At 35.2% G+C, this 17881-nt stretch overlaps 4 protein-coding genes across 5 annotated transcripts; 1 reads left to right on the forward strand and 3 right to left on the reverse strand.

The window, feature by feature from the left end:
* Positions 1–9: 9 nt before the first annotated feature.
* LOC123227194 (thioredoxin domain-containing protein 9 homolog) lies at positions 10–1088 on the forward strand. The gene is made up of 4 exons (XM_044651891.1): positions 10–130; positions 217–492; positions 589–747; positions 842–1088. Exons 1-4 carry the CDS (start codon positions 107–109, stop codon positions 1022–1024), a joined length of 642 nt encoding a protein of 213 aa, XP_044507826.1. The 5' UTR covers positions 10–106; the 3' UTR covers positions 1025–1088.
* A 1018-nt stretch (positions 1089–2106) lies between these two features.
* On the reverse strand, positions 2107–4965 carry LOC123227759 (pumilio homolog 12-like). The gene is made up of 5 exons (XM_044652880.1): positions 3935–4965; positions 3651–3834; positions 3181–3344; positions 2791–3049; positions 2107–2229 (listed from the first exon to the last, which is right to left on the reverse strand). Exons 1-5 carry the CDS (start codon positions 4963–4965, stop codon positions 2107–2109), a joined length of 1761 nt encoding a protein of 586 aa, XP_044508815.1.
* A 1465-nt stretch (positions 4966–6430) lies between these two features.
* Positions 6431–11846, reverse strand: LOC123228219. Of its 2 annotated transcripts, none has more exons than XM_044653532.1 (6): positions 11536–11846; positions 10197–10402; positions 9539–9872; positions 8633–8740; positions 7251–7495; positions 6431–6798 (listed from the first exon to the last, which is right to left on the reverse strand). In XM_044653532.1, exons 1-6 carry the CDS (start codon positions 11755–11757, stop codon positions 6681–6683), a joined length of 1233 nt encoding a protein of 410 aa, XP_044509467.1. In that variant the 5' UTR covers positions 11758–11846; the 3' UTR covers positions 6431–6680. The 2 variants fall into 2 exon arrangements, with proteins under 2 accessions (XP_044509467.1, XP_044509468.1); XM_044653533.1 differs by having other exon boundaries at positions 9581–9872; positions 11536–11845.
* A 1547-nt stretch (positions 11847–13393) lies between these two features.
* LOC123227348 (probable indole-3-acetic acid-amido synthetase GH3.1) lies at positions 13394–15653 on the reverse strand. Its single transcript, XM_044652119.1, has 3 exons — positions 15307–15653; positions 15093–15194; positions 13394–14982 (listed from the first exon to the last, which is right to left on the reverse strand). The coding sequence occupies exons 1-3, from the start codon at positions 15624–15626 to the stop codon at positions 13608–13610; spliced, it is 1797 nt and encodes a 598-aa protein (XP_044508054.1). The 5' UTR covers positions 15627–15653; the 3' UTR covers positions 13394–13607.
* Positions 15654–17881: the final 2228 nt, after the last annotated feature.

Here is a 17881-nt window from a genome sequence, read left to right on the forward strand (position 1 = left end):
GGCGACAACGTTTCGTTCAAATTTTCAGTTTTTTCATCCCTATCCGTCTCCTCTTCTATTCCTGTTGATTAGCTGAAGAGATCCATCGTCTCCTCATTGAACAAATATGGATAATTCTAAAGTTCAAGAAGTAATCATTTTAAAAAAAATTTCGTCAATATATAATTTTCGTTCTCATACATACAATTATATGTTTAATTTAATTTATATCTTCAGATTATTGAAAAGCAAGTGCTCACAGTGGCCAAAGTTGTGGAGGACAAGTTAGATGAAGAAATCAACGCCCTTGATCGGCTCGATTTGGACGATATCGAAGCTCTGAGAGAGCGGCGGCTGCAGCAGATGAAGAAAATGGCGGAGAAGCGCAACCGTTGGATCTCTCTAGGACACGGCGTGTACTCGGAGATTCCCGTCGAGAAAGACTTCTTTTCAATCGTAAAAGCCACTGACCGCGTCGTTTGTCACTTCTATCGAGACAATTGGCCTTGTAAGGTGAGCCTTGCTATCTATTTCGATCGAATCAAGGGTAGAATCAAAAGTATCGCTTGACATTTACATTCAGGTTTTGAATTTTTTGTTTATTCGCAGGTGATGGATAAGCATTTGAGTATATTGGCGAAGAAACATATAGAGACTCGTTTTGTGAAAATACATGCTGAGAAAAGTCCTTTTTTGGCTGAGAGGCTTAAGATTGTTGTTCTCCCCACTCTTGCACTCATAAAAAACGCTAAAGTGGATGATTATGCGGTCGGTTACTGGATCAATAGAAAATTTTGTTTGACGCAGCTGCCTTTTTTTTTTTTCTTTTTTATGGGTTTTGAATGTAGCAGTGTTGAAATAGGTGGGATTCGATGAGCTTGGTGGGACTGACGAGTTCAGCACCGAGGAATTGGAGGAGAGATTGGCTAAGGCTCAAATCATCTTTTTTGAGGGCGAATCATCGAGTCACCTATCCAAGTCTGGGGCGCAAACCAGGAGGAGTGTAAGGCAGAGCACCAACCGGGATTCATCAGATTCAGAATGAGTTTGCATTGTAAATACTATGATCTTATGGTAATAAAAAAAAAAAAGTTAATGGATTTGATTTAGTTGAATTGAGTATTAGATGATAATTTAAAATGCATTTTTGTTGTCGTTATAAGATTTGTGTTATAAGTCATCATTCTGGTGCCATCATGTTGTTAAATGTGGTATGAGTTCTTGTATTTAGGTAATTTTGCTTGGTCTTCTCAATGAAGCTGAATTTCGCACCAGCCAGCGAAATTGTAGAAAACTGCTTGTGACTTCTATGTGATTGGAAGACAGGCATATTAATAGGAGGCATGCATATGGTTATTTGAAGTATTCCCATTCTTGTTCTTTTGTTTCATTTTTTAATTGATCGAGGAGCCTAATGTGTATCTCTTAACTCTGAAAACCCTAAGACCATTACTTCCCATTATGGTTTTGTGACCAATTCGTTTGCCACCACCTCCCATTACCTTTGTTAGCGACTATTACATCATTAGGAGATCACTGGAGGCAGGTTATAGTTGGGTGTTTGATTCATGGTAGGCTTGCTTTCAGTGGGCTTCTTTCTTCTTAGGCGTTAACAAGGAATGATTCTTTATTTTGCATCTCCTAGTTATGGATCACAGTAAGATAACTGTGTTAAGATGCTTTCTGTATTTGAATGAGTTAGAACATTTTTTATTGTCAAGGCTAAACATAGGTTTGGTTTTCTTCCTGGTGTGATTTCTAACAAATTGACCATTTAGTTCTCTATAGGAAAGAGGATTGGGATTCATTATTTACCTGTAAGATGCTTAATTTTCAAAAGGTAACTGTTAGGCCTTGATTCACAGATTTTTAGAATCTTAAAATTTTAGTAAAGCTCTCAAATATCCCATTAACAAAACCATAATGGTTTTATGACAAATGCAAAACAACTACATAGAGAAATTCCCTTACTAGAAAATATAACAACCGACTATGGTGAGCACACAAACATACAAATCAATCGTTTTCTAGTTCACACAAAAACCAAAAAAAAAAAAAACAAATGACAACCGGAACAACAAGAATAATCGACGATGAGGTCCTAGTAGGAAGAAAGAAAATGTAGCTCTACAATTGGCGTCTCCTGTTTCCCATGATTCCTTCCAGTACCTTTTTCCCGTACATGTGGCTTTGTAGGAATGGAAAATTGACTTGAACATGATGATAAAGAGTCTGCCCAAGTGGCCGTCCCTGTATTTGTTTCAGATGAACAAAGAACATTTTATTAGGGCTCCATCACTTGAAGCAAACCACAAGCCGTACCATGTCACCATTTTAGACTTTGTTGTTACAAGTTTATTTCATAAGTTTTTTTTTTTAATTATAAAATAATGCTAGAAAACTCTTTAACATTTTCTTAATAGAAAAACTAACATTTTATTTTAATAAATATTATTTTTTTCCGAGTGACAGAGAAACTCCAATTGGCAAAGCCCAACCACCTCTTTTGCAGCGGAGCTTGACCACCATATCGGTAAATTCCAAGATAGAACTGTATAGTAATCCACCGATAGGGCTGGCTACTACTTCAGTAGGGTCGAATATCAATTGGTGTTAGTATGAGTAAGAGTGTGGAGTCAAACTCAGAACCTCTAGCTTCACACTTGCAATTTCACCTAGCCGTGATGTGTAAAAAAAAACCTCTATTTACAGACTTTTTCAGTAAGCCGCGACAAAGATGATAAAGCCAGTAAATAAAATAGGGCAAAAAGATTGAAGAAGGCATTCTTGGATAAAGCAAGATGATCTAACCTTACAATGCTCCCAGACTTTCTGAATCACAAAGTTTCCGAAATTGTTTAACATAAGAACCAAAATGTCTGGATGGTGAACAATCTCGCTTACAATGGCAGTCAGTTGTTCTTCTGTTGCAAAATTCAAACACTTCTCCACCACATTGCTCGCATACTTGCTGAGGGAAAGAGAGAAGTAATTCCCAGCAAGCTGCGAAAGAATGTTTGCGGTAACTTGAGGTATGTCCATTTGTAGAATATACTGCACAACGTAATTCCTAAAATAAGAGAAAATAAATCATACGTTATCAGTTTATATAGATAAATTAGTAAAATTTATTATTAAAAAACAATGTTTCGAGAAAGAGAATATGTGATGGATGTGATTGAAATGGAGAATGGAGAATACCCATAAGGATGATCTGATAGAGCAAGTGAATTTGTGGCAATTTCAGATATGAGGCGTCCCTTGTGCTCTTCCTTTGCATGAAGGATGCAGTGTTGCAATATGCAACATCCGCTTTTCTCTGTTGCTAAATCCACGCAACTTTCTACTATTTCTTCCACTAGCTCCTTTATTGGTAAAAAGACGACAACATTCAAAGTTTATCGCACAAATTTATATAATAACATATCATCATTTTAAATAATTTTTTTTTTACCAAATTAATGATTTATGATAATGACCTTTAGTTGTTGAGATTGAAGAAATTTATTCTTTTTGATTCCAGATTTAAATCTCAAACCTTACACCCAAAATTATATATAAGATAATCCAAGCCAAAAAATAATAATATAAGAAATTAATAAAAGCTATACTATTCAAGAGTTTGATATAGCAAGTCATTAAGAGAAAGTAGCTAGTAACCTTACAATTACCTTAGTATATTCATTGGAAAACTTTTGGAAGCATCGTTCAATCACATGTTGCCCATTGGAACTCTTGCACAAATTGACGGCAATTTTTTTCAGAGCTGATAAAAGAATAGACAGTTGCTCCACTGTTAAGGCTTGCATTTGTGGGATTTCGCTAGGGTCCAACAATTTCTGCATAACCCGAGTCCTGAAACAAAGAACAAATCTTAAAAAGAATGGTGATGGAATCCCAAATAATATATATATATATAGATGAAGAGATTAAAAAATGCATTAGTTATTCATACCCATGCACATCATCGCAAACCCTGAAAAGCTTTTGTTCAGAACTGACAACCGCACGAATGAGCTGGGTCAATTGCTGTTCATTCAATACTCCAATCAGTTTCTGAATAAGATAATTAGCGAATTGGTGCACCATTAACTCAGGCAAATTATCTTTCACTTCCATAAGGATGATTTCGATGTCTATCGGATTTCTCTCTTCGATTTTCTTCTGCAAAAAACGGCACTCCTTTTGATCTTTAGCTACCGAGCACACACGGCCGCGTAGCACCTCCAAAGAAGTGTTACTCGAGTGTTGTCTCGCCGTCCTGGCCCTGCCGAAAGATGATGAAGACGGCAAGTCGATTGCTGACTCGTTAATGGATCTTCCAGGCCTCAAGAGATCAGCTCTGATTGATCTATGGCGAGTTGAACTAGGCTTGGCTAAATATTCGCTTCTGAAATCATCGCTAAATTGACTCTCACGATGGAAGAAATTGTTAAAACGGGAACCGGAAGTCAATGCAGACGAATTGAAGAGATTTAGATCCTGGTAATGTCTTGGATTATAAGCAGCCGTTTGTCCTCTGACTGTAGAATCAATTCTCAGCCCTCTCATTCGACTCTCCAGATCGTTAAATATTTGAGATTGGAAAGGAGAAGACACAGATGAATAACCATTGTTAATAGGAAACGGAGTATCCACGAATAAGCTACTATTATTAGTGTTATTATTACTAAGGAACTGATGATCCAGAGAAGAAGATTGGCCGTACAAATACTGACGAGAAGCAGTGGATTGGCTTTGTCCTTGGCCTTGGCCATACAAACCATTGTCAAAACCAGTAAACTGATCACCATACTGACGCGAAGGCGTCTGACCAATAAGAAAATTTGCGTTTGTGTTCATGTTTAAAGGATGCCAAAAATCAGCCTGGTGGTGGGTCCGCATTGTGACTGGATTTGGTACTAGAGTGTTTTGGTAATAAGAACGGTTCACGAAATTAAGAATTGGAGCAGGGTGGCTCTGAGAATTAGGGTTTTGCGGCGCCATTGCCGAAGTTCCCTGATGCAAAGAAGGCAAACCATTATAAGAATACAACTGAGAGGGATACCCCTCACCTCTTTCTTCCATTGGAAGTTCAAAAAGGCTTGCAGAGAAAGATAGAGATTCGGAAAAACTGGTTTTGTACCGTAGGGTTTTGAAGAGACGTCGTATTAGAAAATTTTACCAGAGTTTGAGTTTGGGTTGTGGGGAACAAGAGTTTCCGAATCCAAACTCTTCTCTGGCATGGAATTATAATTATGATGATAATAATGAATAGGGAGAAAATATAGGAAGAGAAGAAGAAGAAGAATCTTTTTACCGCTAGCTTTCACTTTAGAGACAATTATCATATATTTCCGGAATATCCATGGAGATTCAACTTCCTTATATTTCATAAGCTCAATAAATTATAGAATTTAAAATTATATAAATATAATTTTCTATTTTTATGTATTTTTTAAAATCAAAATTTTAATATAAGTTTGCAAATGGGAAACATGCAGGATGATGAAGTAGTTAATTTTCTTCTTAAATTTTCCTATTTTATTATATTTAGAATAATTAGTTTTTAAAAAACAATTAATTATACTAACACTTATAATATTGAAAGAAAGAAAATTATTAAATTCATTAATGAATTACATAATGATAAATAATAAAATTTTATTGGATGAATTTGATAAAGTCTCCCTTATCTAAACCTTCAACTTCATCTATTATCATTTCATACTTAACTTAATCAAATAATAATATAATATAATATTTAATAAACTCCATATTATGCCCATCCGATTGGTCAAAATCTTAAGTAATTAAGAAGAAAGTTTTTACTGCAGATTAAACGAGACTAGCCGGTTGAACCTAGGTTTTTGCATATGATCTGGACAAAGATATCAGTTGATTGGAAATATAATTTTATATATATTATTGACATCATTTTGATGTCATATGTTTAATTGATCGATTGCGACTCGAACCGACCCCTTGACTAGTTTAACGCCTAGTCTGAATCTGAAAACATTGCTTCCAAGCTTCAATTAAGCCACCAACTTGGATTACAATCCTCCATCAAACCAAAAAGATTCGATGCTTAGGTGGATTTGTGCTGAATAAATTAAAACAAAAATCAGTTTAAACTCAGTTCGAATCTATAAGGAAAAACTCAAATTCAAGTTCAAACTCAATAAAAAGTAAATAGTGATATTATAAGACTACAAATTAACAGAGAAAGACAAGAAATATTGTTGAAGAAGAAATGCTCTATCAAAATATAGCTGATCAACCCTCAAACTTAAGCTAAAACTTTAGTTTGAGTCCAACTTATTTGAATCGAACATAAATTTGAGTTTAAACTTGAGTCGATTCGATTCGAATCTATCCTTATCTCGGCCACCAAAATTTCCCATTCCGGAACCTGCAATGGGTCTATGACCTATTCATCTTTATTCCACCAACAGAAAATAGAACAGACTAAAAATGAAACTTCGAATTTTTTATTTTTGCGAAAGCAATGAAAAAATTTCAAATTTACGGCTATATATCCATAATTCAAATAAAGAAAATGTATCCTTTTAGGCATTAATGAGCTCACTATCCGCAAAAGCTTATTTGGCCTAAGCTTGAATATCACTTTCAGCTTCTTCATGTTGGAAGACAAATGCTGTATACTCCGATCATCTTGCTTATCTACAGATCGAAGCATTTGTAATAGACAGTAGATCTCAAGCAACTTGTCCATCTCCAAATACACTACTTTCAGCATCACTTGTCAATGAAAGAAGTCGCATCAGCTCCACCCGATACTCTAGACCTTGGAGATAATGTCCTAACAGCATGCACCTGACCGGAGAAAACAAGAGAGTGCGTCAAAAATTCAATATCTTACTGGTTAAAAACCTGCATGCTCCATACTAAATTACAGGGTAGAAAAATTAGAGGAGGCTGACAGGTGTTTTTTTTACGCGCTCAAGCACTATAGAAATGATTCGGACACGGAAATGCAGTTAGATGCATTCAACAATCTCAGTGTTCATAATTCCACTGTTTGGGCACTAGTACTACAGTCGAATCAGTGTAAAATTCTTTAATCAAAATCTTAAAAGGAAGTAAAAAAGTACAATTTGTGCTTTCTAATAAAAACTTAGAGGAAGAAAAAGAAAGTTTCTGGGATATCAGGCTCAGGTGAATTTTTCCAAGTGTGAAACCAAACATGCCTGACTGCAGGTTTTTTATTTAAAAAGAAAAAAAAAACAAAAAGTAGGCTAAAGAGGAGAGAAAGATGTTGGACTAACCAGAAAAGAAGACGAGCCAGATAGTCCCTTGTTAGCGATATGTGTGGCTGGAACTGAAGTGAAGTATTTTCCAGAAGTTCAGCACAATCTTCACTCCCAATATTCACTACTCCACTTGCGGTGTTCTCCAATGAGGGAGGAGCTTTAGAGTGCATTTTAGGGGAAAGAGTTGCAAGGAGACCATGGACCACAGAGTAGATTGTTTCTTTCAATTCAGGGCATGTAGGCTCTGATAGTTCAGCTACCTGTTCAAAAAGCAATTGCATTAGATGTGGCAATCACAACCTGAATTTCATTGCCCAAGAAACACGCACATCAAGATACAGAGAAACCGTAACAAATTACCGCTGGAAAGATTCTATATCCAAAGTAAACATCAATAATCCAAAACATATATAACAGGAAAACTATAACTATATTGCATGCAAGAAAAGTTAAACATGTAGAAAATGTACTATAAAATCATGTTGCTATAACCTGATGCTTTGCACCAAGCACGGCCAACAGTAAACCAAAAGCCACACTTCATCCCTATACAACCATGGACATGAATTAGACTAAAATTTAGCAGTATCGAAAAAAAAATTATTCTACAAGATAGCAAATAATTAAAATAAGCTGAAGAGGCAATAGAAGTGGCCAGGTAGGACTATAGGCTAATGAATTCTAGAGCACTAAATCGAGAAGTAAAATTATGATTACCATCAAACTGAGCACCAGATACATATAAAGGAAAAAGTATCTCATGATTAGTTTACACAAACAATGACAATGACAAGGTGATAACAAAAAGGTTTAACACACCTAAGGCTGGACTTGAGCTCGAGCCCGAAACGAGCCGGGCTCTGCTTGGCTCGATCGAGCTCGAGCTGGCTTGGTAGATTTTTTTTAAAAATTTTTTATACAAAAAGACGTCGTTTTGATCAATATATATTAAAAATGATGTCATTTTGATAATGAAAAACGAGCTGAGTCGAGCCGAAATGAACTCGAGCCGAGCCGAGTCAAGCTCGAGCCGCCCATATATGAATCGAGCCGAGCTCAAGCTGGCTGCGAACCAAGCTCGGCTCGGCTCGAATCCAGCCCTAAACACACCAAACACATCAAAACAAACAGTCAACATGCTAATCAAAACATTAAAGCAGATAGATATGAAAAGGCTCTATGTGGAACTAGTACATAAATGTCCCAATGCCACCTCAAAAATCACCAAGTAAATATTAAGGCATGCAAAAGCTGCATCAAAAGATGACACATTACTTTTATTTGCTATCCCAAAGAAATATGAATCCAGATGAAAATTTCACAAGTGGAAAGCATACAGAAAAAGGATTTTTTTATTGCTTAATAAGCTCTGATTCGTTTTGAGCATTAAGGTAAACCTTCTCAGGTTGTAAGGATCTTAAGTAGTCCAGCAAATCATTCTTTTCTTCTCCAACGAACTGTTGCATTTGAAGAGCAGCACTTTTCCTTTTAACCTCGCAGAGTTCCTTCAGTAAAGCAAACACAGGAAATATGAGGCCACATCCTAAGCAAACGAAACAGCCTATTTAAGATAAGAAAAAGAAGAAAATGTCCACAATCTGAATTAAAAGGGAGAAGGAAACATGCAACACTCAGCGCTTGATGTTTATTTATAAGTATCATACTCCATACTCCAAATCATGTTGTAAGATAAAGAAGACAAATAAGTTAGCCAGTCAATTTTTTCATTGCACTGAGCTCCAATATCTTTAATTGCAAAAAGTAAATTTTGAAAATAATGAAAGACATCAAAGAGGGGTCTGCATGCAGTGGCTGCAGCATCTCTGTGCACAGGCATGAGAAAGAGAGATAGAGTGAAATTCAAATCAGAAATGGCAAGTATCACAAATACTGACAAGCCTCATCTGAATACAAATACAAATGCACTGAAAGACACATTCAACACTGACAAGAAAACTTGTAAAACCACATCAAGTTAGAGTGATCTCAACAAATGACCACCCATTGAGCTCCGTTCAACAAAGCTGTAAATGGTCAATCTGTTAAAACAGGGTGATGTAAGTAATATTTATTACGACACACGTTGCAGATTTCTAGATGTTTTCTTATACTTGTAGCTCATTCTATGAGTGCCAACAATCATATGTACAAATGATGTTAGAAACAAGCAAGGCTAAATGAATACCAATAACTGAAGTCTAGCTTGAAAAGCACCCCATTAAGGTCTACAAAAGAATATTTAAAGTAGTCTATTTGTCAATTATGAGATTCAACAAATTGAAAAGAAAAAAAAGAAAAAGAACCATAATTTCTTCTGCAAAGGGAGGTTCCCCAGAATCCAACACCTTTTCTGCAGAAGATAATTGAGACTGCAGACGATGAATATAATGCTGAACTTCAGGGGACAATTCACCAAAGCCTTCACAACCAATATCCTCAGATGGCTCATCAATTGTTTTCCCAAGTTCGGGAAAGAAGTTATTTTTCCAAGATTGTTCATCTATTTTCTTGCCACTAAGAAACATCTCTTGCAAATCAAATTTGGAACTTTCTGGTGTCTGACTTTCATGACTTACTTCATTTATATCAAGGTTTCTTTCAAGGCAAAGCCTATATTCAGCATTCCGCAACGTATACCTACGGTTCAAGATTAAAAAAATAAAAAAAAGAAATAAACCATACTTGAACCTAACAACCATGACTGAAAATATCTTATGACCCATAAAGTATGAAGATAAACAATGATCTGAGTAACATTTAGCGCAAAATCTGTTTCCAGTATAAATACATCTGAAGTAAGCGAACATGAATTGGTAAAAAAAAAAAAAAAATACTATGGATTACCACTACCTCACAACACAACTACCAAAATGTCAAACAGCACAAGAAATAAAATTTCCTAGCCAAAAACAAAGTATCAAAGACATAAAAGATTGCAAATGTGTGCAAAGATGAACATACCCAGTCATCATTGAAGAAACCAATAACTTAGAGAGGGGTTCCCACAAAGCATCAATAGAAACTTGAAACCTGTCTGATGGAAGTAAGCCTAGCATGCTTGAGATGGTCCTTTTCATTGCATCCAAGGTGGTGGGAGGAACATCTTTTTGGATAAGTGTCACATCCAATGGTTCTATCTCGTGTATCATATCTGAGAGGACCGATTTCTAAAAGAAGAAAAATACAATATCAAGTTCAAAATCAATACTGTATGATCAGCATGCCAAAATATAGGCATCTGACAATAATTGGAATAAAACAGTCCAGAGAAAACTTAAAACATTTCCTAAAATAATTAGAGCATCATACACACACATCTACAGAATGCAACATAAATATGCGGTATCCCTCAGCCCTTAATTGGGTAGCGGGCACCGTAATTCACGTAACTACACCGATGGTTATAAATACTCTTCTTTCATAACAAAATCAAATGAGTTTTAAGCACAGTATTAATATACCCATGGTTTTCAAGCATACGATTCCGGTGGATTTGTTCCAACAGTGGATTTTTTCACCGATTCCCCACACCAGATGTACACCTCATGGAGAAACTCATAATATTGTGGAAATGTTATAATATTCTCCACATGTCTTGCGATTATTTGAGCACAATCCTTGGGCGTTTATAAATGTAGAGATATCAGCCTTAACACTCAGTATTTTTGCCCAAAAATTTTGAAAAGTTGACTCCTAACTGATTCCATGTTTCACGAGTTGCTAACTAATTTGTAATCACGTCTCAATGTCAACATTTTTGTCCAGTTCATCTCATAACACTAATAAAGCTCACAAAAAATTAATTACTGATACTTCATTACCTCCCAGTTCATTTGACACTTTTAGTTCTTTTCTACTAGCTAAGCGAACTGAAGAACCTAAAAGTCAGAAGAATTATCTTCTATCTGTATCTTTCACCAAAAACTATCAAAATTCAACATCTGAACTTTCAAATTAGCAGTTCAAACAATTCCAGAATTGGTGAATCGAATCAATTGAAACTCTTACGAATCTCGACAAAATATATATATATATATAAAAAATAATAAATACATACATCTGCTAAGCAACTTAACTATGCAATTACAAGTGAATAGAAGCAACATCTGGAATTCTAAAACGCAACAAGCAACAAAAATCTAAATATTTACTCATTCAAAGTAAATAAAAAAGCTGAAACTAAAATTATTATTCCATCAAAGCTCTTTCAAAGAACTGCTCACCGATTAGCTCCTAGTAATTTAAAAAAATCACAAAAAACAAAACTTAAAAAAAAAATGATAAGCAAAAGAAAGAAGACCTCAGAGGAACCAGCGGAGCTCGAATTCGATGCGGAGTCAAGATCATCAAAAGACGACGGCAATGACGAAGAAAGAAATAAGGTTCGGCGTTTTCCATAATTATCCGAGACGGAGCGGAGATAAGGAGGAGAAGAGAAAGAGAAGTCAGTGACAGGAAGAAAACGACGACGTTGAGAGGCGGAAGGAGGAATAGTAGAGAGGAAAGAGAGCAAGGCCGCCATACGCAATAACAACCACGAACTCTCCTGCTTTCTTTCGCTTGGCTCTCCTTGCTCTTTCTAATGTTTGGCCGCCAACTGTAATTGCAATGCAAGATTGAAATAAAATATAGCTGACCTGTCCAATCGTAAGCTGATGTGGCATCGTCTTTTTCTTAATCTTATTAATTAACTCTCCTGATTCTAGAATTATTTGTTAATTAATAATTATAATTACAAGAATTATATCATTTAAAATAAATAAAACTTATGAATATGATGATACTGTTTATATATAAGGTACGAAAGTTATAGCATTATTAATTAATTAATTAGCAAATGAAATTAATTAATATACTTAAATTATTGATTTATAGGTATCTGAAGATGGTTGAAATTGAGGTAAGCTATTAAGGTAGGAATAGGATTCTTCTTTCTAGGGCATTGACTATATACTAAACATATAATAAATTATATTAACGTGTTACATGCTAAGATTATTAATGCATTTAAAAAATATTTTTAACATGTGCTATTGTAAAAGGTATTAAAAATAATATTTATTAGAGTGAACGACTATTTCTTAGACATATTGTCAAAATGCAAATTATAAGTTGAATTTCAATTTAGCTTAAAAGTTAAATATTAATTTTAATGGTAAAAATAATTTTTTTAAATTTATAAAATATATAAATACAAAATTTGAGTCAATCAAACATATATTTTTGCAGAATGTATGTTGAGCGTGGCTGGATTTGAGGCCGACTGAAGTACCTGCGGACAACGACAATGGGAATACCTTGTTCCAAAAGCACAGCAAAATGAATTATCAAGCAACTGTTTATGTCCAAGTGTTGGCAAGATCGCTTAAGCAACAAACAATGAACATCAATAACTTTAATGCCCTTCAACTTCCAAATTAAATGTTGCTGGGTGATTCATTCATCTAACCCCAGCCCACTCGTCATCTGAATATCTTGATTGTTGGAGAAGGATATTAATGAATAAATATCCACCCCTTTTAGATTATATTTTTAGTGAGATGATTACTCTACTATCTAGATGTGATTAGAGGTGAAAACAATTAAATTGAACTTAAATATAGACCTAATTGAATAAAATAAATTTTGAAAAATATAAATTATAATTTATATATCGAGTTTAGCTTACATAAGCTCATACTATATCATAGTAATATTATTCAACCATTGTCATCCTCTATTTTTTATTTATTATTTATGATATTATCATTTGATGAAAATACATTTTTAACCCTATTTTTAAATTTGAAGTATTTTTTAAAACTTTGATATCAACATTGATGTGAAGATTCTACTCATTATTGGTAATATCATATTATTTTATAAAATAGATATAGAAAAAATTGAAAGATGAAAAAGAGTCTAGAAAAAAGAAAGTTCAAGCCTTGCTTCAAGTGTAAATCCAACAACTAAGAATAGAAATTCGAGTTAGCAACTTATCAAGCCAAGCCTCTCATATCTCGAATTCAAGTATGACGTATTATTATTTATTTCAAGCTTGAACCCATCCGATTTCACTCAAACTCACCCGGATGCTATTTGATATTTGTTATAATCAATACAGCAGTGTTGCGTAATAATTTGTTTGTCTTTTGTAAGAGTTGAATTGATAAGCATCATAAACAAATGAAGGACGAAAAGATAAAAATGTCCTGTAAGAATCTTCATTTTGCCATCTTAAGTTACATGAAATAGACAAATTTCATTGGGGCAAACATGCTAAAGCGTCACATCCTTTCCCCTAACACAATACCCCTTAATAATGCAAAGAGATTCTCTACTTCGATTCCGTGCATTGACTTCCCCTGGTCGGTGCACTGAGTAATTATCGGATCACCGTCTTCTCTCCGGGGTCCAATGCGGCAAAGTTGGGCTAAGATGCGCCGATATTGCCCTTGAATCCAGTAACTCCACGATTGGCGTAAAGTTGACACACCTTGGCACTTTGTACTGATTGATCGAGGCACCTCTTGATATTGCATAATCCATTAACTCCTCAAACGTTCCGTTTCTCACTACGCGTATCTCCAGTGGCCCGATCGAGTTGTCCGCAACTCGTCCTTGTCGGTACACTGAGTTTAGTGACTCTTCCATTGCTAGACAACACTGGTTCAGCACCTCTTTAGTGGGAGAATTCGCCGAGTCTTTAACGAGTAACTCCCAGCAAATCACGTAGTGACCCGGGATTGTTTTTGTGTCCGCGTAGCTGGTGTATTCCACCACGCTGGCGTTGAATTCACGTAGGAGTTGGGAGGCGTTCTGGACGGCGGCTTGCAACTCAGCTTCGTCGGTTTTGTCTGAGTCAATGCTTAGTAAGACGTTCTTTCTCCTGACGAAATGGAACTGCGGGGCTGAGTTGTGGAACCCGGTGACTCGGAGAATGTCACCGACTCGGTATCTGTACAAGCCTGCGTAAGTGGTGATAACAAGCTCGTACTCTTTACCAACCTCAACATCCGCAAGATCAACGAGCTTTGGTGGTGGGTCACGAGTCAACCCGGCTGAGCTAGACTCCTGAGGCAAAAACTCGAAATAAGCCATGTTTGGCATGATGGTATAAGAAACTTCCGATGGCTTGCACATGGGGTTAAGGTTAAGGCCGAAGTAACATTCAGATGAAGCGTACATCGTGCATGCTAAAGGCAAGCCGCCGCTGTAATAATCAAGAGTAGGAATGTACTGAGCCATAGCTCCCGTGACAATCACGTCTAAATATTTACTGTTCGCCCAAATTCTGGTGATAATTCCCTCCCAATTTTCTTTCGAACATTCGTTTCTGATAAACTCCGCAAGCTCCCGGTCAGGCTTAAGAATTTTACGAATGCAATCTCTTATGATAGGGTCTGCGATTCTTTGATTCAGTGCGCCGGTTTCGATATCATCGGCAAGTGTTTGCCAATGGAGCTGGAGGAATCTGATGGCTCTTAGCAAGCCGGAGGCGAAGACTGCGCCGAGGCGGAGGACTTGTTGGCGCTCTAACAGGCCGCAGAGCATTTGTGAGTACATGCTCTGGAATGAGTCGGCGCAAAGGATGGTCTCGTTGGGGCTGGTGTAGACCATGAAGGGATCATATAGTCTAGCCTTGAAATGGGCACTCTTGTAGTAGCTGGTGAGCACCGGGCGAGCCAAGAGGCCGCCTGGGGTCTTTGTTTCAGATTTCACGAACAAGAAATACAGGCCTTTGCCTTTATCCAATCCAGGCACATAACTGTTGCATCAAAAACACGGTTTAGTAAATAACGAAGCACATTCTTATGATCAGGTTTGAAGCATGAGTGAAAATCATAAAAAAAAAATCCTAAATTGATTGATATTTACAGATTCATTACTGGCATTAAGAGACTGTAAAGCAACTGGCGACGATCCAGCTCTTCTTGAATGGTAGGCATGAGCTTTCTTTCACCAGCAGAAGTTCCAGAGCTGCAATTTTTTTAAATAAGAAAGAGAAATTCAGAACAAAATTGAACTTGAATTTGTCTGTTTTTGCTGCATTTGTTACTGAAGGATGAAGGAAATTGATAAAAATACACACCTGGTGAGGAATTCAGAGATAGGATGTGCTGACAAAATTGGCGAGCGATCACCATTAGCAATGCGTTGAATTTCACACTGAAGATCTTCATAAGTAATCATCGGAAGTTTCGACTTAAAAGTCTCCCGATCAGTGGCTCCGTCCAGTTTAAAACGTTTCAGGTACTCAACCTCGGCGTTTCGGCTCAAGATTTCGGCCAAAACCGTCTCTTGAACAGTGTCGGCATTTCTCGTGGTTTCTTCAATAAATTGTAAAGCTTTCGCGTCTTTTTCACACGCTGGAGGGCCGAGCGGCGATGAGAGAGCGGAATCAACAGCCATTTTAGAAAGAGGGGCCAAGAAGAGTTGTGTGGTCTAGTGTAGTCTGTGATATTCGGAGAGCACTGTGTGGCCTTTTATCGGGAGTGAGAGGATTCTGAGGAAGTGACACGTCAGAGGACATGTCAGCAAGATGGGACCCATCCAGTGGTCGGAGACAAAGAGGGAGCTTGGAAGGACGCCGATGGAAGAGTTTTAGTAAATTGGGAATGTCGGACGACGAAGGGGACAAGGCTGGCCCACAAGCATGAAATGAGGCCGGCATGTGGGGTTAGGTTACCGCCATGTCAGCGGAGAAACAGAGGAGAGAGAGAGAGTCTTTGGACAGTCATACAAAAATATAATTATTTTTAAATACTTTTTATTATATTAATTAAAAATAAATTTAATTTTATCTTATAAAATTAATAAATAATAATATAATTATAACATAATCAAGATTATATTAGTAATATTTTAATATTTAAAATGAAGATGATAATCTGATTATCATTTATATTATTTATCACTTCAATATTAATAATAAAAAATTATTATAATTTTTTATTATTGATAAATTAAATAAAATAATAAAAAATAAATTATCAAAATAATATTTAAATTTTAAAACCAAACTGGCTCTAACAATAATAATAATTGTGATGACAATGTTAATGACAATAAAGGTGGAAAATGTTCATACACTGATTAATAAGGATGACAAAAAGTTTTGGGGCAAAAAGTTTTCCAAACTTAAATAATAAAAAATTATTATTGAAGTAAAAAATATTCATTCTTGCTACAAAAATAATACAAGCATGTAACATGCTTCAACTTAAATATTATGGTTATTTTTTTATAATAAAATATGCTTATTTGTTTTTTCAAGACAATAATTAATAATAATATTATTATTGAGAACCTTCCCACTTTAGGCTTATTGTATGATAATATTATTGTGTCTTCTGGCTAAAAATAAGGGACACCTCTCATTTATCATTGTCAATTGACCCTTGTATGCTTTGTGTTAATTGAACTTCAACAGAAAATGACCCTACATTAATCACATTGGCTTCAGTTAGATTGTCTCACTTGTTTCAACCGAGCTCACTTTTGGTGAGTTCGATTTTGAGCTCATATTTTAGGGTTTTTGATTTATTAAATTTATGAGTTTAAAAATTTTTAATTATTATTTAGATATATATATATATATATATAAGAGTATTATTTTTGTGGGTTTTAATTTGGTTACAATATTAAATTAAACTCAATTTCTTTCAAATTTGGTTGAGCTCAAATTAGTTCAAACTGAAGATCGGTTCCGATCGAACACACCTCTAGTTATGCCTAATTTATTTGGTCTACAACATGTTTTCCTTTGTAATACAAGAGTGAGTTCTTGTTTGTAACATAACAAAAATTGAACATAGCAGAAAGTGGCTGTCGTATTACTCAGAAAATAGCAGAATAATTTTGGGCTATCACGTGGATGCCTTTTTTCTTGTCTGGAAAAAACTTTTTGTTTTAAATAGAAAGTATTTATTTTGGAAATGTAATTTAGAAAGTTGAAAAAAAAAATACTATTATTAATGGAAAATCCCAATATCAATACCTAATTTTATCTAAGGCAATCAAACATTTCGAATTTCAGAGATTATATTTCTATCAGTTAAATAAAATTAAAATGGCAAAAATACCCCTAAACATTATTGTTAAAATTTGATTGTTGGATCTAATAAATTTTATTACTTTCAGCAAATATAAGCCCTAAGAGTTTGAAGTTGAAACCCCGTCCAGAAAAATGTAATAACCTTGTTGAAGAGATTTCTTTATCAGTAATTGATGTATCCAATTTAAAGTGCTATGTAAGTTATATTACAATAGTGATATATTGGGGATTTATGGATTGGACATTGATATTTACTACAAGGTAAGATAAATAAGATTTAAATAAAACAAAATGGTAATAAATTTTTAATGTAGTTTGATCTGATAATCGAAAAACCTATTTTCAAAGTATTCATATACGCATACATGCATGCCTATATATATGTGTCTCCCTATTCCTTTGTATTGGTCTTTTACATGACAAAGAAGAGAAATATGGTTGATAGATTAGATTATCATTTTCAGGACCGAATCAATTATATTGAGTAGGACAACCTAATTAAATAAATCAAAAGTTTAATTTTAATATGTCATTTAGAAAAACTTAAACTTATACTCTCTTATATATAGTCTATTGTTTTGTCATTTAAATTACCCTTCGAGACTTTGTA

This window comes from Mangifera indica, chromosome 10, assembly GCF_011075055.1.
Source record: "Mangifera indica cultivar Alphonso chromosome 10, CATAS_Mindica_2.1, whole genome shotgun sequence".
In the NCBI taxonomy this organism is placed as follows: Eukaryota; Viridiplantae; Streptophyta; class Magnoliopsida; order Sapindales; family Anacardiaceae; genus Mangifera; species Mangifera indica.